Source organism: Zea mays, chromosome 1, assembly GCF_902167145.1.
Source record: "Zea mays cultivar B73 chromosome 1, Zm-B73-REFERENCE-NAM-5.0, whole genome shotgun sequence".
Taxonomy (NCBI): Eukaryota; Viridiplantae; Streptophyta; class Magnoliopsida; order Poales; family Poaceae; genus Zea; species Zea mays.
This window is the reverse complement of record NC_050096.1, coordinates 235,255,759-235,278,501: the sequence shown is the minus strand read 5'-3', so window position 1 is coordinate 235,278,501 and position 22,743 is coordinate 235,255,759. Positions and strand designations below refer to the sequence as shown.

At 44.6% G+C, this 22,743-nt stretch overlaps 3 protein-coding genes across 3 annotated transcripts; 1 reads left to right on the top strand and 2 right to left on the bottom strand.

The window, feature by feature from the left end:
• Positions 1 to 945: 945 nt before the first annotated feature.
• On the bottom strand, positions 946 to 2,595 carry LOC103643438 (uncharacterized). Its single transcript, XM_008666620.4, has 2 exons — positions 1,817 to 2,595; positions 946 to 1,702 (listed from the first exon to the last, which is right to left on the bottom strand). The coding sequence occupies exons 1-2, from the start codon at positions 2,132 to 2,134 to the stop codon at positions 1,208 to 1,210; spliced, it is 813 nt and encodes a 270-aa protein (XP_008664842.1). The 5' UTR covers positions 2,135 to 2,595; the 3' UTR covers positions 946 to 1,207.
• A 3,371-nt stretch (positions 2,596 to 5,966) lies between these two features.
• LOC100281834 (uncharacterized) lies at positions 5,967 to 8,915 on the top strand. Its single transcript, NM_001154754.3, has 7 exons — positions 5,967 to 6,217; positions 6,320 to 6,350; positions 6,439 to 6,457; positions 6,655 to 6,755; positions 7,140 to 7,238; positions 7,941 to 8,116; positions 8,527 to 8,915. The coding sequence occupies exons 1-7, from the start codon at positions 6,062 to 6,064 to the stop codon at positions 8,611 to 8,613; spliced, it is 669 nt and encodes a 222-aa protein (NP_001148226.1). The 5' UTR covers positions 5,967 to 6,061; the 3' UTR covers positions 8,614 to 8,915.
• Positions 8,838 to 11,838, bottom strand: LOC100217282 (uncharacterized). The gene is made up of 2 exons (NM_001143633.2): positions 10,528 to 11,838; positions 8,838 to 9,459 (listed from the first exon to the last, which is right to left on the bottom strand). Exons 1-2 carry the CDS (start codon positions 11,767 to 11,769, stop codon positions 9,079 to 9,081), a joined length of 1,623 nt encoding a protein of 540 aa, NP_001137105.2. The 5' UTR covers positions 11,770 to 11,838; the 3' UTR covers positions 8,838 to 9,078.
• Positions 11,839 to 22,743: the final 10,905 nt, after the last annotated feature.

Sequence of the window (22,743 nt, the reverse complement as noted above, 5' to 3'; positions counted from 1 at the left end):
AAAGAAAAGAGTTCTATGTTATACATGTATAATTTTGGACATTGATGGGAACAGTTAAAAGTTTAATTTATGACAAAGCTAGCTAGAAGAAAAAAATGGTAAAAATAATATTCCTCCCGATGCGATTCAGTTATGCAAAATTCATGTGTTCCAAATGAGACTCCTCAACACCCAGCTAAAAGAAATGTAATCTCAGAGATTTGAGAAAGTTAACAAACAATCGTCTCTTCTCTGCTAAGTTTCCATGGTTTCATATTATATCTACACATATCTAGCTAACTAAACATATATATCTCAGTGTTTTATACTTATTATACTTATAAATAAAAACCATATGAACATACACCGAATTCGTTAGTTATATCTATACCGCTATATAATCCATCGTACCAGTTTAAACTTTCCAAAATCCAACCAACCAAATCACCCCACGTTCGTAACCTCCACTAGATTCACCAAACAAATTGCACCCAAAATTAACACACTATCAAAACCAATATTTTAAATCGTTGGATAATACATTCTCCATTATTTGCTTAAATCCAATGATATTATTTGAATCGTATCTCATCTCTTCCCCTCCCTTGTCTGTGACTCTGTCACCCCCTCCTCTGGCCCCTGCCGCCGCCCCCTCCTCTCCCCCTTCACTTGAGCTGCCACCAGCAACCCCTTTCATCATGTCATCCGTGAGATTAAAGCGTTAGTAAAAGCTATATGCAAGTCTCTATCTCTATTATATTAAAGCACTAGATTCAATGCCCACGTTAATATTTTTTAAAAAAAACTACATTTGTTTAGAATCAACCCACATGTCTATAATCTCTTCTCTACTACTATAATAAAAAAAATTATGTAAAAAATAAGGTAGAATTATGTATAAGTGAGTGTTTGAACCTTGATTGTTGGCTCTATATTTACACTCACTTAATCAATAGAAAATATATATTTTATTAAAACAAAATTTATTCTATGTTATATATAAACAATAGCAATGCATATGACTAGTTATATTTACATGTTGCGAGAAATAACCAACATATTTTGTGTGGTGCGTTACCACCACCGTTGATACAGATTTCGCCGTCAGTCATGCACTTTTGCTTCCATGTTTATGTACAGAGAACATGTCTTTCTTCGCTTCGCGTGGCTGGCGGGCGTGACAACAATTTCGTGAAAAAAAAATTCAAGATAGTACACAGCGCACAGTTTATGTCGCCGCGGCCTTCCTCCGACCCCGCTCGAGCATTCCCCGGAGCACGGCGGGTTTCTCGTGATCTGCCGAGTCCTCGTCGACCGCCGCCGCCTCCCTCCTCCGCCGAAGCCTAGACAGGGCGGCCAGCCAGGCGCACACGCAGGCCACGGCCCAGAGCCACCCGCCCAGCAGTCCCGCCATGGACACCGCGACCACCACGGACAGCCCCACCACAGGGCCGAATTCGAACGCGCCCACGCCGCCGGACCCCGTTTTGCTCGGCTCGGTGGGCGTTTGCGTCGTCTGGACCGGAACACTCCGGGGTCGCTCGGCTCCGCGGGAGCGGCTGCCGGTGCTGTTGCTGCCACCGGCGGCTTGGATCTGCGACTGCGACGCTTCGGACGGTGAGTTGTTACCGCTCTGTGACCGCCGCCGCGGCGGCGGCGACTCCGTGCGATCTAGGTTCCGTTGTTTGTTGCGGCCGCCGCCTCTGCTGTCCATGGTGCTACGCTGTGATGAGTAGCAACACCAACATGAGTGTGTACAAAACACAAAACACGAGCCGTATGGCACACGGTCCAGACATTCGCTATACCGATCGACTCTTTACTTCTCAGTTCTCACCTTGCGGCCAGGCACGCGCGCCGGGTCCAAGAAGCAGCATCCCGGAAGGCGAAGAAGCCCCTTCCGCTGCCGAGACTCCTCCTCGTCGGTGCCGGTGCCGCTGCCGCTGCCGCGAATTATCACCTCCGAATCAGCCGCTGTCCCCACCACCAGGTCGCCGTCCACCGGGACGGTGCGCCTCTTCCTCCACCGCGACCTCTCCCACGGTGCCGTCGTCCCCGCCGCCAACGCCTTCTGGCTCCCGAAGCAGAACAGGGTGCCCCAGCTGAGGCCGCTCCACCGGCCACGCCGTCGCCCGTCCTCGTGTGCCGGAGCCATGCACCAAATGCACGCGGCCGCGTGCACGAACTGGTGGCCAGCAGGCAGCAGCCCAGCCCAGCAACCTATAATAATAGGGTATAATCAAATCCTGCTGGACTCCGCTTCGCCGATATTAGTAAGGCGGCCTTCGAACAAGAAAGAATGATTAGTTAATGGCCTCCTCGATCAGACATGGTTTATGCGTTAACCATCGGATTAGCTGAGGGAATCTGGGTGATTGGCGCCGAAGCAACGAGCGGGAATTATACGGTCAAGTACGGCAATGCCTACGAAGTCACAGCTTATTATATGGCTTGTGCAGTACGTTTGGACGATTCTGACATTCTGGATGAGACTCGCATAACATGAAAAAAAAAACAGATGGTGCCCTAGAAAAGATACTAAGTCCGACTCAAGGAGTTCACCCAAAGTTTATCAATAAACAATGTTTTACACTGTAAACTGTAATGTTTACAGAGTAGAGTTTGGATATGGGTATAGGTATGGGTCTGAATAAGCTGCTGGAGATAGTCTAAAGAACGGAGATGGCTTTGTTAGAGTTGGATAAGCATAGAAACTTCCCTCACATGGTTTCCACGCGCCTTGATGGGAAGCGCAAATCGAACATGTGGTTGTGGCCTCCCGAATCACAAGGCATCGACCCAACACGGACGCCAGTGCTTTGCGCGCAACTAAAACCGTAGTCGCCACATTCCCTCAAGTCCCGATTCACCTAGCATTTAGCAGCCACGACATCGAAGCCACCCTAAGAACCCTAGTTCACTTAATCTAGTGGCTAAGAGTCTAAGCAGAGTCTTGGGTCAAGAAGGGAAGGCTTGGAGCTTCATCCTAACCTACCTCAACCTAGAATTAAGAACCTAGAGAGGGATTAGAAGAAGGAAAAACATAAGGAGAGTAGGGTGGTAGCCCTAACCTTAAGTCCCAAATTGAACAGAAACGGATTCAGGGATCGAAACCCAAAACCCCAATTTAACAGAAAGGGGAAGAACATGGAGATTCAGATCAGGTAAACCCTAACTCTAATCTCAAAACCAAAAGGCATCGAGGGATTAGGGTGTAAAACTCAAATCCCATTTCATCCAGAACTAGTGGCGGATCCAGAATTGATCCAACAAAGGGGTTGATAAGCTAAGGCTATAAAAATTTAAACCAAACAAAAAAGAATGAAATTAATGTTTAATATGACACTAGAAGCACGATATAAGTTAAATATTAAAGAAATATGTAGCTCAAAATAAGTCGATATGAATTCTAGAAATACAATAATCAATACATATCGTTCATGAGTTGATGTTGCGAGGTAAATCTATCTTCCGAGTTCTTAAGCCTTCAAAATGCTTCAACGGTTGCAAGTTGTAGTTGCCACTAGCAAGATCAATGCAATCTCAACAAGACAATACACTAATCTGAAATATATGTGGCTATCTGTTTCAACCATCTTTGTAGCAAGGTATCCAAGATTATTTATCCCAATTGTATTAGAATTAGAAACATCTTTCCTTTGGTCCTTGATAAGAAATTTGTCTATTTCCCTATAAACATAAAATGTAATTTTATCAAATAACCTACTAAACTAGCAAGGGGACTGCATATTGATAGCAAATAAATAATCAAATCTACCAATACTAGCACAATAGCACACATAACACGCAGTAGTAGGTTCAGTCTTCACCTTCAGAGCTTCACTGGTTCGGGCCATCAGTGTCAGGCATTCAGGACTTCAAGTTCGTTCTAGAATTTGATTCATGCACACATGTCACACCCGGATTTAAGGACAAATCTAGATGCATCTCACATATGTGTCAGGATCAAGTTTCACACATATGACGACTTAGGGCTAGTTTGGGAACTACATTTTCCTAAGGGATTCCTATTTTTCCAAGGGAAAATAAACTAATTTTCCTTGGAAAAATGAGAATCTCGTGGGAAATTGGGGTTTCCAAACTAGCCCTTAGTGTACAGAAAACAATGTCACATTTTTATTGCTTAATAAAATTTATGTACAAAATAACTAAATAAATTACACCATATAACGACAATGATCCTCCACAACCATAGTTGACTGGGACAAGACGGTCTAGACCTCTTCGAACTCATCTTCATGATCCTCCAGCGGTACCTGTTCTTAACCTAGTATGATTATAGTAAGGGTGAGGTCTTATACGGTCATCGGTCAGCAAGTGTGGAGAAAAAGTGTAGTGTAAGGCTTACCAAGTAATGTGATTGAAGCTAAGCATAGCTTTTAATTTTTTTGTCAAAATTTTATTAGCAGTTACTAAGTATATGTAAATATCATCCCAATTAAAAATCACAAATAATAATTCCCATAATGCAGTGCATGACAAGTTAAATTTAGTTCCATCATTTAATCATGTGAGTGTCCGAGTCGCTTATGACCGTGAGAATGATTGATATACCAGTTTTACACTCTGTAAAGGTTGCACATCTTTACTACAAGACATGTTTCCTTTTTTTATCTCAGGTTGATCGGACTTTTAAACACTTCCGAGGTGAGTTGGCGAGGGCACACTGTGTGACCTTTACAAAGTTCCAATAGCTTGAGAAGACCCGCTACGGTTTCAGACAAAAGGAAGTATATGAATTCCTCGTCTGAAAAATCATCTCAACATATGACCGATCCGAGAACCTCCCTATACTTTGCAATGATTCACTTACCGCTTGCCCCTTTCGGGTAAGGTAATCTCTGACTAGCTTTACTAATTAATTAGCCAAGGGTGTCCCATTCCATCCTTGTTGTAGCATTGTTTTCCTGAGTGGTTCTCCATGTTTCAATTCAACAAAACGATCTTATCATGAACAATAAATAACCCATTGACAATAAAACATGATCATAATATCATATGTAGCATTAATTCAAAACGTAGGTAGAGCAATAGCAAAACTACCAAATAATTCATTTGTATACAAGATGCAGGGTAAACAAGACTAGGTAACCTATTAGGTCCCATCAATTTAACCTAATAGTGCAAGCAGGGTGATAATATAAAGTTAATATTTATAGGCCAAAGAATATGATCAAGAACATAACTTACCTTTTATTTGCAAATCCAATTGCTCGGGCGCTTTATCAAAGTTGGGCTTCAGATTCCTCGTAACATCGCTTCTACTCGTAGCAATACATACAAATAAGCAAATAATGAATACAAAAATATTAGACCAAACATAGAATCAAATTACATATTAATATTCTACACGTTGTTACGAGATCGTAGGTTCAAGAACCACTAAATTCGAAGTTAAAACAGATAAGTTATAAATTTTCTAAGCTCTTTAACAATTTTCGGGTGAAATTTCACTTTAACAATTTTCTTTATATCTCGTCCTCCTAAAAACCTCTAGGGCTTGTTTGGTTAGAAATGGAATAGAGGGGTGAGAGTGAATTAAGTATTTTACTAGTTAAAATTAAATATAAAGGAATTTAATCTCTCTTAATCTCCTTTAATCTCTATGCAACCGAAAAATGTCCTATCATAGATATATTTTTCTTCAGATTTCTATATATATATATATTTATTATACTTTATAATATCTTACATATGTGTGTATTTTATTTTGTTTAATCCATTTATGGATAGATCTAAGAAGAGACGGTGTTTAGAATACGCTTTAAGGGCTATTCTGAGAACTTTATTTTCCCACGAGATTTTTATTTTTTCAATAAAAAAGTTAGTTAATGTTTTAAAATTTCTTAGAAAAACGTAGTTATCAAACTAGTCCTAAATAAAAGAATCTGGTCTAAATAACCCTCACCATGTAGAGATGCTGTTGGAGTCGGCGTAAAACTGCTGTTGGAGGTTGGAGCCAGCCTAGAACTCCACTTCCGTGTTAGCTTTGCCCTCGTGCGAGACTCTGGTACTCAATTTCTGAAGGTCGAGGCGTGAAAGAAAAACTCCGGAGGTCGAAATGGCGGCGGCGGTGCGGCGAGCGGAGGAGCTGGTGGAGAGGGAGATGGGCGGGCGCGATGCCTCCCACGACGCCGCGCACGCGCTCCGCGTCCGAGACCTTGCGCTCTCGCTCGCAGCCGAAGAGGGCCTCTCCGCTCCCGACCGCCTCCTCACCGTAACTACCCACTGACTCGCCTCTCCTTCGTTTCACCTTATCGTGCAGTCCGGCGCGGAAAATTTCCCGGTTTCCTGATGCGTATGCCGTTTGTTGCTCCAGGTGGAACTGGCCGCTCTCCTGCACGACGTTGGTAACTTCCTACGCCTCCATATTATCCTTTATCGATTTCATTTGCTTTACCTCTCCAATCCATTTGAGTATCACTATTTTTTGTGCAGGAGATTACAAGTATACCAAGTAAGGGAGCTTCTAGTGTTTTGTTAAGTTCATTCCTTGTATTTCCGAAGGGTGGAAGTGGAAGGAAATTGAATTAGAGTTAGTGGAACCCTTTGTGCTGTAGAGACTGCATTAGTTATAGACTGTTAACTGTGTTGAGGAGCGAGTTTGATTCTTTCATATGTAATGAACTGATTACTTAAGTGGATGTTGGGTAGGAACAATGTGGAGGATATAAGCGTCGTTGAGATGTTTCTTCAAGAGGTAGGATTGGATGAAGGCCAAAAGGATGAAATAGTGGCAATTATTAAGGGGATGGGTGAGCTATTCACTTATTCAGTTATCCATGTTTATGCATCTTCATTTCTGTTCGAAGACATACCTCATTGGGGGCACACTCTAGTTTAAACATTGCATTTATGTTGTTTATTCCTCTTTGATATGCATGTGCCCATTTTACTTAATCCCTGATTATTGATCTTCATCCACTTGTTCCTTCACTTTACTGCTGCAAAGAATTGAAATTCGTTATGCCGTTTGCTAAGATACCTGTTTTGTTATTACTTCATCTGAATAACCCAAGTAATTCACAGGAAAAAGGAACATCCATAAGTATGCTTATTGTATAATTGTTTATTCCTAGTGAATCATTCTTGCAATTATGATTGCAAAATGTCCTTCTAACCCCTTTAATAAACTGCAGGGTTCAAAAATGAAGTTTCAAATAAATCTATTGTTGAGCCCACTCTTGAATTTGCAATTGTACAAGATGCAGATCGCTTGGATGCAATTGGGGCAATTGGTAAGCACTTCTTAAGCGGAGTTTTAAATTCTGTATGATCCAAATTTCTTTTAACAATTATGATGTGATACAACTATGCAAACTATAGTTATACTCAACCTTTTCCAGGTCCATTTCTTCCTGTATTTGTCTGTTTTTTCTGAATTCTGCTGGAAGAAATCCATTGAATGTTTCCTTCACTATTAGTTTTTACCAGGTAGACTGTTATGAGAAAATATCACTATGTGTATCTTTACCAGCAATGCAAACCAATAGTATAGCTTCCTGACTCCTACTTAGAGAGGCACTCCATCAACATCTCTTGGCGCAGTTACACATATTTCATTTGTCTCGGCAGTTGTCTTCTAACAGCATTTACTTGATGTAGCTCTTCATCTATCTGATATTCTGTGATAATAGTGTACCACCAGCCATTCAAACCTTGAACCTGAATACCTGATAGCATGTAGCTGCAAGAGTATATTAACTTATGCAACCCTTAAACTTGAATATGGCTAGATGAGCTAAAGCAGGGAAAATATAAGATGAAACCTCTGCTTCTCTACTAGTTTTCTTCTTGACTTGACCCAATAAGTGCTTATACTTTTTTTCTACATATATGCAGTATATGGGGAAAGAAAACCAAATATGCACATATTTTTAGTTACCTCTGCAGTTCAAAAAAAGAACTCTGTGTTTAGTCTTCTCATGTGATACTTGTAGGTATTGCAAGATGTTTTACATATGGTGGTAGCAAGAACAGCGCATTACATGATCCTAGAATTCTGCCACGTGATAGCTTGTCGAAGGAAAAGTACATGTCCAAGGAAGAGAAGCAGACATCAATCAATCATTTTCATGAGAAGCTTTTTAAACTGAAGGACATGATGAAGACAGAGGTAATGGTTCGTTTTTTATATAGGAGTCTTCTGATTGCTGAACATCCATCTTGTATAAATTCAGGAAGAAAGCGTTGTCCCTACACCTAATGAACCTAGTAAGAGTTATGGAGTGATTTAGGTCAAGTTTAGTTCATTTTTCTTTTGGGGAGAAACTAGTTTGCTTCATTTATGCACATAATTTGTGGAACTAGATTTGCTTGGTCCTACTCCCGTTAGCGTGGATTAATATCATGATTGACAGTCTTAAGTTATTTCCTCCCTATTTTGATCCTTTATGCATGTGTCATAGTATCTAGCGAGGTTTACCCCCAGCCTACCCTCACTTTTTTATATTCCTTTATCTGCTTGATATATACTGAGACCTAGTTGCTTGATATATACTGAGACCTAGTTTTCTCTGAGCATAGGCCGGGAAAAGGAGAGCTGAGAAAAGGCATAGGTTCATGGAGGAATTTGTGGCTGAATTCTACGAAGAGTGGAGTGGCAGGGCTTGAGGTTGAACAACCAGATTTTGAGCCTGTGTCAAAGTGTGCAGTTGGCGAACCATTTCTCAACAACCCATGATGATGTTGTCTACCTGGCCTACTTTTTTGCCGATGAAGCCAGGCAAATAAACAATGGTTTGTCCAGCCTATTAGATTGGCTGGACAAATCATACGGTCCTGTGATAAGCTATCAACCCACTACCAATTCCGTGGATGAAGCTGGATTTTTTTTTCCAAACAGATGCCATGGCATCTTGCTGCTGTTGTATTGAAATAATACTGCTACAATATTACCGGTTACATCACCTGAAGGTCAAGCGTTTTGCCAACACATATACATATGTATCTATACATATATATAGAAGTTCTATACTAGATGTAAATGAAACAAATGAAGAGCCCTGCTTCTTTCATACTGTATATCTCTCTTCAGTCTCAGAGTCTTATTGGCAAGCTCAGCTCGGCACCAACAGTTCAGAGCTTGGTCTTGTCTCTCTTGGTCAGCGTGACCTTGAGGCCGTACTTCATGTACATGGTGAGCGCCATCTTGGGCGCGACGGGGTGGCCCTCGACGACGTCGACGCGGTAGCGGCGGAGGATGGAGGCGGCGGCGAACTTCATCTGGTAGTAGGCGAAGTCCTTGCCGAGGCACAGGCGCGGGCCGCCGTTGAAGGCGGTGAACTTGTAGGCGGACTCGCTCATGAAGCGGCCGTCCCGGAGCCACCGCTCCGGCCTGTACTCCCGGCAGTCGTCGCCCCAGATGCTCTCCATCCGCCCCATGGAGTACATGGCGTAGACCACCTTGGTGCCCTTCTTCAGCACCGTCCCGTCCGGAAACACCTCGTCCTCCACGACCTGCCGTGCGTTGCGTCAGTACTGGCTGGAATCAGTTACTGTTACCAATAATGATCTACTATTGTCTCAAATTGAAAGTCCTATCTGCACAGTGCATAATTAAGCTTCTTGATTTAGTTATCGGTGCTCAAGACAAGATCATGGCCAGGACGAATTTCAGTGATTGTTGTTAAAACAGATGTGGTCTCAAGGTCCCATCTGTGCAAGGACTTATCCGTGCGTATTAAAACAGATGGACCGAGAATAATTATATGACAAAATTATTTCCTTAGCCACTATCTTATTGCTAAACAGCACCCCTTCTGTTCCAAATTATAAGTCGTTCTAGCCTTATTGAGACTCAAAGCATCTCAAATCTGACTAAAGTTATAGAGATAGTTATAAAGATTTATGACGTCAGATATAAGTTACTATGAGAACGTAATTAAAGAAAAATATAACGGTATTTATCTGGTATTATAAATGCTATAAAAAATATTAGTTATACTTAAAGTGATTTGACTAAAAAACTAGAATGACTCGTAATTTTGGGACGGAGGAAGTTTGAAAACCCCCCTCCTGATTCTTTCAACAAAAAGTACTACACTAATTTGTTGCAGTTAGACCAACTGCGTGATGTTGAGGTAATCTATGGTGCACCAATCAGCAACCTAGTACTACTTACAAGGCAGTGGGAGTGGCTATTCTTTGATTTCTTGTTGGCAATCAGTAAATCACCTTTACGAGTCTTCAGTTATTTTCCCTCCAAATCACCTTCAAGAAAGATGGGTGCAGCAGCTGAACTAGAGATGAAAATTGGTGCCGGCAGCCTCTACTTTTGCAGTTCATGCAGATTGCAACTTTCAAGCCGTACCCCCACACGCAGACACAGCCATCTGCTCACACACTTGGGACTTGGCACTGTATACAAGGACGAACGACAACAACCACGCCAATACTCGCACTTGTTTTTTTTTTCAATCTATAAACAGAATGCTTTTATAGAGGCGGCTATACTATATATGCATTGTTTCAGTGTGTACGGTACGGCGGCATGCATGGTTTCAGACGACGTACGTACGTACATACCTCCTTGTGGTCGACGGGGACGGACGGGTAGAGGCGGAGCGCCTCGGAGAGCGCGGCGTGGAGGTACTCCATCCGCTTCACCTCCTCGGGCCTGAACACGACCTCCTCCTCCACGACCACCTCCCCGGCCTCCTTCCGCGCCGCGAGGATCCCCTCGATCTCCTCCAGGATCCTGGCCTCCGCGCCGGGGTTCCTGCGGAGCAGCCAGAAGAACCACGCGAGCGCCACGGACGAGGTGTCGCGCCCGGCCAGGATGAAGTTGACGCAGATGTCGCGGAGGAACTTGTCCGTGTACGGCCGCCCGTCCTCGTCGCGCATCCTGGTGAACACGGTCAGCAGGTCCGACGACCTGCGCCCGGCCCCGGCGTCGTCGCCGCCGAGCTCCTCCCTGCGCCTGCGGATCACGTCGTACGCGAACTCGTCGACGGCGGCCAGGGAGCGCCGGAGCACGCGCTCGTGCCCGACGCCGAGCGCGCGCATGGCGCGCCACGCCGCGGTGGGCGTGACGAAGCGGAGGGTGGTGGCCTCGGTGGCGTCCTCGAACGCGCGGGCGAACGGGATCTCGGGGAGGCCCGGGCGGAGGCAGCCCGGGTCCACGCCGAACGCGATCATGCACACGTTGTCGAAGGTGAGGCGGAGGAGCACGTCCTGGAGGTCGACGGCGGCGCCGGCGGCCTCCGCGCCGGCCAGCACGGGCAGCAGGCGGCCGTGCACCAGCTCCACGAGCGAGCTGGCCGTGAGCGCGCGGAACTCGGCCGAGTGGAACTCGAGGCTGGCCGCCCTGCGCTGCCGCCTCCACGCCTCGTCGTCGGCGCCGAAGATGCCGTCGCCCAGGAGGTCCCGCACCGTGTCGCGGAAGTAGGGGCCCTTGGGGAAGCTGCCGAACCGGGTCTTGAGGAGGTGCTCCAGGTTGCGCGGGTCGGCCGTCACCACGCACTGGAGGTTGGTGAACCACGGCCCCCGGAACGTGAACGTGCCGCCGCGCGCCTTCAGCACGCCCGTGATCCACTCGTACATGTCGCCGCGGATGCCGAGGAGCAGCGACGGGAGCATGCCCACCACTGGCCACGTCGGCAAGCCCTGCGTGCGCCGCTGCCGTAGCGAGTGGATGGCCACGAAGATGGACACGGCCACCAGCACCTCCAGCGTCTGCACCTCCGGGAGCAGGCCCGCCAGCCCGCCGCCGCTTCCGGCACCGGCCGCCGCGGCAACCGTGGCGTTTTGCGAGACGGCGGTGTCCATGGTGGCGCTCACGGATGGTGTTGGCGTAGGCTGGGCAAAGAAAGGTGGCGGCGGCGCGGCGGCTTGGCCTTAGTTCGTGTCGTGCGCGCGCGCTGTGTGTGTGAGTTTTTGGAGAGGGTTATATATAGGCGTGCGTCTGCGATGCCGTTGCGGTTGTTAGCTTGATGGCAACAACATACACACGGGGCCGTTTTGATTTGGTGAGCCGAAAGTCTTGAGAAGGAAACTAGCTAGCTACTGTAACGTCCGTAAACTCATTTCGTCACGCACGCATCGTCCACGCTATAACCACGGGACGGAAAACTTAATGTGGGTGTTGTTTCAGCTTAAAAATTGGATTCTGTTCGTCAGAATCCGATTCTATCAGTGCTTCTCTTCTCAGTCTGTTTGTTGTGAGAGTCGCTTCTATAAAAATCGTTTAAATCAATATGAGCACGGAATCTGTCGAGTCATCGTGATGTGAGGAATTTTTGTCGCTTTCTATATTATAAACCCTATAAACTCTTTCATCTTCATCTATATATAAGTCATGCGATATTTAGATTCTCGTAATAGCTAGTTTATCTACGAATCCAGAATTTTTAGAAAAAAAAGTTATATCAAACAAGTCCATTAGATGATGTTTGAGTGTCATCCTAGCGTAATGGTTAAGGTTTCCGAGTAGCACCCCATCCAGGTTCTATCCTCTGGAAGTGAATTTTTGGGCTTGCTTAAAATAATCCTCTCGTTGTGCCCCGTCCACTCCTAAGTTACGTCCTACACTCCACTCTCCGACTGGGCCATTGCAGAGTGCGGTAACGGCCCGCTAGTGATGGAATGGGGTCTAGAATTCGGCGATTTTCTCGACCGGAACTATGTTTTAATCTCTTATATTAATATAAGGTCTTTTCCTCCCAACCGAGTGTCACCAATTAATATGTGACTGTGCATGCGTTATCCTATCCTACAATTGACAGACCCGATAACTGACAGTCCCATTTTTTTGTCTGCACTATGGAGAGTCATTCACATTTTCTACCTTGGCTAGCAAGAAAATCAGAATAGAAGATGACTATAATTGAATAAACATTTAAATAAGTTGTTGGAGAGTATTTTTCAAAAAAAATCTATATTTATATCAATTTAAAAATATAGAGAGTCTCTTAGAGTTGTTCTAATATATGTCGATTGAGTGTCTGCTCCGTAGGCACTCTCTCCTATTAGTGTAACTCCCGCTCAAAACACATGTATTTTTATACTAGATCAAACGGGTTAACATAAATTTCCTCTGAATTTGTTAAACTTTCTAAAAGAACTTTGTGATGGACAACATATAAGATATGTGTATGTTTGCATTAAGGATGAACAAGTTTTATGCGACGTCTACATGTAAAGCCTAATGCAAGTGCAGAACTCTAGCATATAAATAGGTTATGGGTCTAATTGGTTCATGTGGCCCATCTGAGTCTGTAGTATGAGATTTTGAGTCAAAATGAGTTGGAACATTATTCAATGAATTGGGCATATTTGATGGGTTTCGTTTCTCTGTTGTGCCAAGCCAATACAAATTTTTATTGGTTGGCTAGGTGAGAAAGAAGTCGAAAAAATAAATAAAAAGCAAGTGAGATCTAGTTTTGTTCATACAATTATCAGGAACACAAAAGTGAAATCGATTTCTTAAATTGGATGCATTAATCAAGAGATATAACAAGAAAACTAATTAAAATCAGGTCTCAAAACACTATTTACATGAAGTCAGTATGGAGATGGAGGCAGCCAAACAGCATGGTGGGTGGGTGCGTGTTGGATCCGGGCAAGCGTCTATAGCAGTAAAATTGATGCATTCGAATACATACGAGCGTGCAGTGTCTATACTCTATAGCTGTAAAATTGATGCATTTGGCCAAGCGGAAAAGTGATCATTTGTGCATGGTAATTGCATGACTATGACGAGATGATATTTTTTATATGGTTATTGAACTAACCAGCTTTTCCTAAAGTTTGGTCGTCCTCACTTTAAAATAAGAGTTACAACCACTGAACCACGGGCAGGTTTTTAAAATAATCCGTAGCCCAACACCCATCGTCTTAATGACGTAGCAGTGTTCTTGACTGCTGATTCGGAGATATGATTTTATTTAATCTGCATGCTACTGTGATGGATGTTGCGAACACAAGTTTAAGTTTAACTTGTCCCTTATATTTCAGATTGATGATAAGTAATTGTCAACATGGATAGTGCTTTGGTGTGAGTGTTGAACTAACCAGAGTACGAGAGCTTGTGTTGTGCAACCATATATACCGGCTTGTGGTGTGCAAGTGTGGAGCACAGGGACAATACTCGACGACGAAGGTAAAGGTCATGTGGATTCATACCGATGGACCGGAAGCGACAAAGGACGAGCGTTGTGACTTGACTAAGGGACCGGAGAAGTCGGGTGACTAGCCGTGGTGGCTGACACCTGGGACACGCACCAGCGCAAGGATGTGGCAGAGCGGATCGTGTCGCTGACATGGTCGAGTACTAGCGGGACATGTGTCCAGGACGTGGGAAACGCATATGTACGCTACTCATGGCGGTTTAGTGGTTGAGCCTCAAAACCACCCAACGCTATGGATGGCGGGTTTCACCGAGTTTGGTTGCAAATTCGGTGATGCGGTTCCTACGGGAATCGAAGGTGGCACATGGAGTCACGAAGGGTGCGTCGAGGCGAAGCAACTTCGTGTGGAGCACATGACCGTCAGATACATATTGTAGGAGTTGGTCCATTTTGCTCCCAATTAAGTGGATGAGCTTTATATATCTCTAAGATAGACTTGTGAGATAACCTCTAATAAATAGGTGGGAGGGTTGTTGTGTGCGGCATCTTTTTTGCTATCTCATTAAGCACTTGATTACAAAACCCTAGTTTTCCACTCTCTAGTTTTTGTAGACCTTAGCTTGGAGATCCGTAGACAGTTTGTAGCTTCACATCTGTGAACCCATGATTTTGAGAGGAAGGGTGTTCAACGATAGTCAAATCATGTGCTCGGTTTTTTGGTTGTTGTAGTTTTTTATTTGATTTTGTCTCCCATTTCTTCGCTTCTCTTCTCTCGTTGGATGGCGAGAATCATCAATTTCTTGGGTAGTGGTTTGTGTTGGAGATTACCTTAGGTTGAAGATCACTCTCTAGACCACTTCAAGCTTTAGGTTCGAGCAGTTTTTGGTTGTGATCCAAGTTCACTTCGTTTCGAGTTCATTTGAGAAAACTACAACAAAACCTCAATCAAATGAAGATTTTGAATCAATTTTTGTTTCTGTGATTTGCTCAGGATCAAACTTCACAAAACACCTTCTTTCCTTCTATGCATACTGCCTGTGAAATTTGAGAGGATTCTGTGCAGGTTTTAAGCTACGACTAGGGGTGGTAATGGATCACGATCCAAATGAATAGAAATAGAGACTGATCCTAATCCGATCCTTGAACTTTATAATGTAAAATTTAGAGCCCATTGTCACCCCTAGGTGCGACACTGCAGCGGTCCGACACTGCCGGCCATCAGAGCGGCGTTGCCGCTTGAGTTGTTTTGTGTTTTTGCTTCTGGTTTTCTGCATTCAGTTGAGTTGGTTTCTCTCTAGCATCTTGGTGTAGTCAATCAACACTGGATTGATTTGCACAGTGTGTTGGTGCTTTTGGAGTCCATAGTGTTTTTGGGTTGAAGATTTGATCAAGCCACAATGCTCTCGAGTGGAGAAATTTTTATGTCTCCCACTCACCCCACTCTGGTCGTCTCACCGGTCCTTCAAATGTCGATGACTTAGTGTGTCAGCGTGTCTCAGTGCTTGGTCGTTCTTATTACCGGCGACGATTTAATCGTTGTGGGAGAACACTGTAGGCTAGACTTGGCTTTCACCTTCATTTCACTGATCAGATATCGCTTGCCTACATTACACTGACCGATCAATCTGAATCGTCTCTCGCGGTCGCTCGCAATGGATGGGGCACGCCATCCAACCGATGGCACGTCAGTCGGGAACTAAGAGTGAGGGAGGACGACCGGGGGAGGAAGGCTGGTTGGTTGCTTAGCTGAGTGCCCGTTGGTCTCTTCTCACCTGCTCGCGCATCGGTGTCCTACTGTCTTGACCATAATAGGGATGTCAACGGGCACATTTTACCCTCGTGCCCGTAGGTAAAAACTCTATAGGGTGCGGGTTTAGGTATGAGTTTGTATCTGTGGGCACGGATGCGGGTTTGGTATTCTCATACCGACACGCGTGTATATATTATATACAATGGGGGTTTAGATATATTATACATGTTTAGAAATATATATTTATATATGTACAAATATATGTATATATATATAGATGAAATATATATGTGTAATTATGTGTCTATGGTATACCTATGGGTTTGTAGCACCCGTGCATAGCGGGTACGGGTAGAAAATTATACCCGTCACGGGGTAATGAGTACCGATGCATTTTTTATTATTAAACCGATGTGTACGGATTTGTAAATTCTCAACCGTGGGATTTCAAACCGGTTGTCATCCTAGGCTTGCCCTACCCGCCTTCAGAGTGGAGATCTTCGGACCGCGTCGCCGTCCGAGGCTAGGTCGGATCTCGCCAAAGGTGTTGTCGACGCCGAGGGTGCTACTGCTCCCTTCAAGCGTCAAGGTCCGAGCCTGCAGGATCGGATTGTCTTGTAGCGTGTGTTTCCTGCGGCCGCCGAGGCCAAAACACACCCTCGCCGTGTTGTAAAGCTGCGTCTCTTTTCCTCTTGTTTCGAGTACCCGGACTTTTTTGTCAGTAACAGAATTGTTTGTGCGAGTGAGAGTTGCTTCTCACGGAAGGTGACGAGTGAGGTATCCGTATCCCGGAGGCGTAGGAGTCCCTCGGCTCGGTCGGCCTTGCCGCTTACGCGCACTCTTACCCGTCCATGGGGTTCTGTCACCGACGCAGTCGAGAAGGCTCGAAGAATCGCTCCGGCAGAAGAGCTTCCGAGCGTGAAGACTTGTTCGGTCCGCGGAATCACTTATCTGAACGTGAGTTACTTATCGCAGAAGGTGATGAGTGAGGTATCCGTATCCCGGAGGCGTAGGAGTCCCTCGGCTCGGTCAGCCTTGGCTGCTTACGTGTACTCCGTCGTTTTCAGGATCCACTTTCGAAGTAGTCAAAAAGCACGAAAGACATCCTGGCAGAAAGGATCTTTTTTCGAGGAAAAAAATCGACGCAGAGGGGGTTCCCCCCCTTTTAGCCCCCGAGGGAGGGTCGGGCTTTGCCGAGGCAAGGCTGACCCTTCCTTGATGACTAAACTTTGCGTGGGAGCGAGGTATATGAACAACTTGAAAACATCTTAAGGGTAGAAGCGACGTAGCTGTTGGATGTTCCAAGCGTTGCTGTAGACCTTGCCTTGACTGTTGGCCAGCTTGTACGTTCCGGGCTTCAGAACTTTGGCGATGACGAACGGCCCTGTTGGGGGCCTTCGGCTTCCGAAGGTCCTCAAAAAACGTGATTTAACAATGTTTTCTAAGTATACGAGCAGGTATCTTCGGAATCAGGAATCAGGTCGCGGGTATACAGAAGCATGGTCAAGACGAAGCTTGACTCGGACGGTGATCATGACGAAGGATAAGATGATCACGAAGCTATATGCAGGAGAGCTTCGGCATCACGGCAGGAAGGGGAAACCGACTTAAAGATGAAAAGCCAAACTAGACCTCGAAGAATTACTATAGGGTTATTGATAAATACAAAGGGCATTATTGTAATTTTGCATGGGCTGCGACCCGTGCCTATAAATAGGTGAACAGTATCCCTGTACTGTTCACGCTGACTTGGCATTCACTTTTGCATCACACTTGTACTCTCTTCCTCCAAGCCGAAGGTACATTTGTAATTTATTCTTGTCCAAACAAGTAATGAAAACAGAAATAAATTAATATTAATGTTTATAATAATTGTGTCACTTTCTATATTTTGTTTGAATATTCTCCATTTTTATGATCATGAGGGTATGCCCTTCACGACCTTCGTCCTAAATTCGTTACGTCCGAAGGGAAATAATGATTTAAAGGACGAAGGGTCTTTGATATTTAACATTTTGTGTTGCCTTGTTCTTGATTCATAGCATTTGAGAACAAGTCCCCAACATTGGCGCCCACCTCCGGTGAACTCACTTCCATTTTTTGAGCCTTGAACACTTTCGGCAAGCATAACCTTCGTCATGCCGCCGAAAAAAGCTTCAGCGACAGGGGCTGGTACTTTACAGCCGCTGGATCCCAATCAGGACGTCCTTTCTCTTAGAGAGGCCCGAAACCAGAAGAGGAAGGCTGTTAGTCCAACACCTCCGGAGGATGACCTGGATCAGGAGATCCAAAACCTGGAGATCCTTCAGCAACAGATGTAGCGCAAGAAGGAGAAGATGGCTCGTCTAGCTGATCTTCAAAGACAGATAGACGAAGCTTCTGAAGAGGTTCGTCATCTTGTTCAAGATGATCAGAGCCGAAGGCCTCCACGCAGAGAGCTTCATCAGGAAGGTTTCCACAATGAGGATGACTGGTATGAAGATTTCCATCATGGAAACTTTGCTTTTGATGATGCTTCTCCTCTCTCAACAGAACTGCAGGCTACATCATGGCCCCAGTCTTACAAGCCACCCCAGCTCCCCATGTATGACGGTCATACAGACTCGAAGCAATTCCTGATGAGTTATGAAGCAACCATATCTTCGTATGGTGGCAATACGGCAGTCATGGCAAAATCTTTTGTCATGGCCGTCAAGAGCGTTGCTCAGACCTGGTACTCTTCTCTTCGGCCAGGGACAATCACTTCTTGGCAGAAGTTGAAGGATATGCTGATAACTAGCTTCCAAGGGTTTCAGACGAAACCAGTCACTGCTCAAGCTTTATTTCAGTGTACCCAGGACCATGAAGAATACCTCCAGGCGTACGTCCGAAGGTTTCTACGTCTGAGGGCACAAGCGCCAACAGTGCCCAATGAAATTGTCATTGAGGCCATGATTAAGGGGCTTCGGCCGGGACCTTCAGCGCAGTACTTTGCCAGGAAGCCACCACAAACTTTGGAGAAGCTGCTCCAAAAGATGGACGAATACATTCGAGCTGACAATGACTTCCGCCAAAGAAGGGAGGAAGCATTCAGGTTCTCTGAATTGACCAGGGGTTTCGGAGGAAGATTTCACCCGAGGCACGTTAGGTCAATTCATAACTCTGCTCAAACTGATGATCGAGGGAGTCAGCAGCAAAGGCCACAATACTCTTCACAAGCTTCGGGCCAGCAGCAAAGTTCTTTCCGGCCGCCAGCGCCAAGAGGCAGAGGCGCTAGGGGCTTCGGGGGAAGGTTTGGAGATCAGCCAAGAAAAATTTATTGCCTATTCTGTGGTGAAGATAAGGGCCATACCACCAGGATGTGTCATGTTACCATCCAGAAACAGAAGTAGATAGCAGAAGCAGCTGCGCAATAAAGTTAGCCGAAGCAGGTCATGCATACTGCTTCGTATCATTCGCCTTATATTCCAAAATATGTAGGCAACCACCCCGCAGCTTCTGTCGCTTCGGCAAGCCAACCCCAAGCATCTTGGCAGCATCCTCCACCACCGCCGCCGACGCAGCGAGGACAACAGCCAGAAGGGAGTCAGCACACTCACCTTCAGAGGGATTTCAGAGAGGAGTCCGAAGCTCGCACAGTCAACAGCACTGTGCCAGAGTCGAAGCACATTTATTGATGAATATCCTACTTCAACAGCAGTTCTTTCGCATTCTTACATTCAGTATTACCTTTCTGTTAGTAAGGAACAATTATGCAGTGTCTTTTATCGTTTTTCGATTTCTTGTAACATTTTCGTCTATTACCATAATAAAAATATGTCTTTCCCATAGGCTTGATTTGCCGAAGCATACAAATTTATGGTGGCATGAAGAACCTTTGTATTATCAAACATTTGTCCTAACGGGCATAGTACAAATTCCTCGAAACAGTAAAAAGTCGCTCCTAAGGGAACGCAGAGTAAGTTTTCTAAAACTACAGCGAAAAATAAGCGTTGATTCCGCCGAAAGTAAAAGGCGAAGAAGCTCTTAAGGGAGGCTTACAGCGAAAAATAAACGCTGATTCCGCTGAAAGTAAAAGGCGAAGAAGCTCCTAAGGGAGGCTTACAGCGAAAAGTCAGCGCTGAGATAAAAAGTGTGTGTGCTCTATTACAGGGATATGTATCTGCGGCACAAATATCATTTTGCATAACATAACATCATCACATCATTCTGCATAACATAAGCATCATACAGCATATAGCATGTGGAACAAGAAGGGGATACAGTGTTGATCTTCGGAGAATATTTTGGAAAAGAGAAAATCGTGCTAAGGCACAAGACAAACCGAGATGAAGTGTACCCTCATTGGAGATGCCACACAGAACTTTTTTATAGCTTCGGAGAATATTTCACGAAGCTTGGACATTTTTCATCAGAGAAGTAAGCAAATTCTTGTGATATAGAAAGGATTTTCTTCACGAAGCATGAAAAGAAGGGAAGGTGTTTTTTTCACCGAAGGCTCAAAAAATGGTATGTATGCAAAATTTCATGCATCGTAAAGAATTAAACTATAGATTATATATTACATTCAAAGTTACAATATATTACACATGTTACGTTCTAAATGTTTTTATAGTAACATTCAATCCTCCTTAAGCACTATTTCTGCAGCTTCATTCAATAGCCGGTCGACAACCTTGTCCATAATGGCTTTGGCCATTTTTCTAATTTCATCGTCCCCCTTCGGGTGGGGGCCCGGAGATGCCTCAACAGGTTCTAAGGGAAGACAAGGTACGACTATGTTACTATTACAAGCCGCGAACAAAGTCTGGAATTAAAAATTACAGCATAATAAAAACACTAATTAATACCTATTTGCCCTTCAGGCTCTGTACTTTTCTCCGCAGCTTCTGCTACCTTTCTGGCATCGTGGATGCCTTTTTCACTCTTTTGAATAATTTCTTGCGCCATTTCTCGGCCGCCGTTGTCCTAGATATCAGTGAAGAATTTCCCGTCGATCATGCTTGCTTCGGGCGAGGGATCTTTAATGTCTTCAGAAGACAAGGTAGCTTCGGACTGCGCCAAGGATCTTACATGCTCGCAACCTTTCTTCTCCAAAACAGCAGCAATCCCTCTAGCACCCGAAAAAGCGCAGATGTCACTGCGGCTATTCAGGATTTCCTCGAAGGCCTCTGCTTCGTGACTGATCCATTCCATTGGACCTACAGGATTGCCTCTTGAAAAATTCTCTTCGCTAGAGAATGCGCCAACGCTGGCGAAGCTGGATTATATTTTCTTGACGCACTCTATGGATTTAACATAGCATTTTCTCTGGGATGCGCGAAGCTCCTTAACACTTATCTCTAAATGATTGGCCAATTGATCACTAAGCTCTCGTTTTGTTTCTTCAAGTATACGTTCTTCTTTAGCTCTAGCTAGCTGTTTCTGAAGATCTTTAATTTCACGTTTTTGGGCTTCGGCCTGGGCCTTTGAGGTAGCTTCGTCCTTTTTTACCTTGTCTACCAATGTGAGCAGAATTTTATCCTTTTCCAGAGCTTCGTTTCTTAGTTTGATAACTTCTGATCGTAGGTTGTTGAACGCAATTTCATAGCTCTCGTCTTCGGCATTCTTTTGTGCTCTCAATGCGTTGCTTAGAATTAAACCCTATATGTAAAAAAGTTGGTATAAGAATAAAAGAATGACTCACGAATTATAAAATTTTCAAACACCCAATTCCCATACCTTCAGGCTATTGTACGCAAGACTATCTGCGAGATCCTCCTTCGTCATAGCACATAATCCAGCTTCGAGCTTCGGAAACCCCATACTTCTAGCCATCTCCCGGCAGACGGATAATTCTTTATTGTCTGGGAGGCAGTATAGGAAATCTTCTTCGTTCGTCCCATTGAACACTAGTGCCCCCTTCAGATATTTCAATTCTTTGGCATAGTGATTAGCTTCAAAAACTTCTTCTTCCGATAACTTTTTCCCCGAAGCATGACGCACGATATAATCGTATATTTTGGAAGATGCTTCGGGGGCAGCGGTATCAATTTCTTCGGCCAAAGTTGGTTTTGACATTTTCATTTCTTCGGTTGCCTTTGCAATTTTTGCTTCTTCTGTTTCCAAAGGTATTACCTTGGTTGGTTCTGAAGGCCCGGTTTCAACTTCAGTCTGTTGCTTCGGAGCTTTAGCAACGGATACTTCAACAAGCGCCTCAGAAGTTTCAGCAGTCTTCTTTGGGGTTGTGCTTGGAAGTTTAATTGTTTCCAAAACATCTAACACATTAACCATTCTTTTTCTTTTTGGGGTTATTGTTGGCCCCTTTTTAATTTTTACTGTTTCAACTTCTTCTGAAGGACTTAAAATTTCCGATATTTTCACTCCCTCAGCTGATGCTTTCGCTTCTTCCGTCTTTGGTTCTTCCATCTTTTCTGTCGCTGGCACTTCGGCCATTTCTGTGATTTCTGGCAGCAGGGTTAACTCTTTAGCCTCGGTGGCCGAAGAGGTCTCTCCGGTGAACTCAGGCACCGTGGCTGGTTCAATATAGCGTGGCCGGTGTGTGAGAACTTTTATCCTTTTTCTCTTCGGCGTTGGCTCGCTAGAAACAGCTGCAACTGTTTCTTTCGCAGAAGTTGTGCCTTTTCTTTTTTGCCCCCGTATTGGATAGCGATAGTCGGGGTAGACAAATCCGACTGCGTCAAACACTCGGTTGAGTCTTTTCTTTTTTCGGCCTCCGAAGGCTGCTGACAATGCAGTGTCTTCGGCCTTCGAATATACACCAAGCAATTCATCACTTACAGTCTCAATACTCTTTAACCAATCATCATCTGGTTCAACGAACTTGTCTCCGTACTTGAATGAATACTTTAGCCTGACTAGCCCGCCTTCGTCAGTTTCTTTAACAATTTCTTTCGGCATTTCCCAATTATCTGCAAGAGGCCACACTCTGAAGGCAATGTGTTC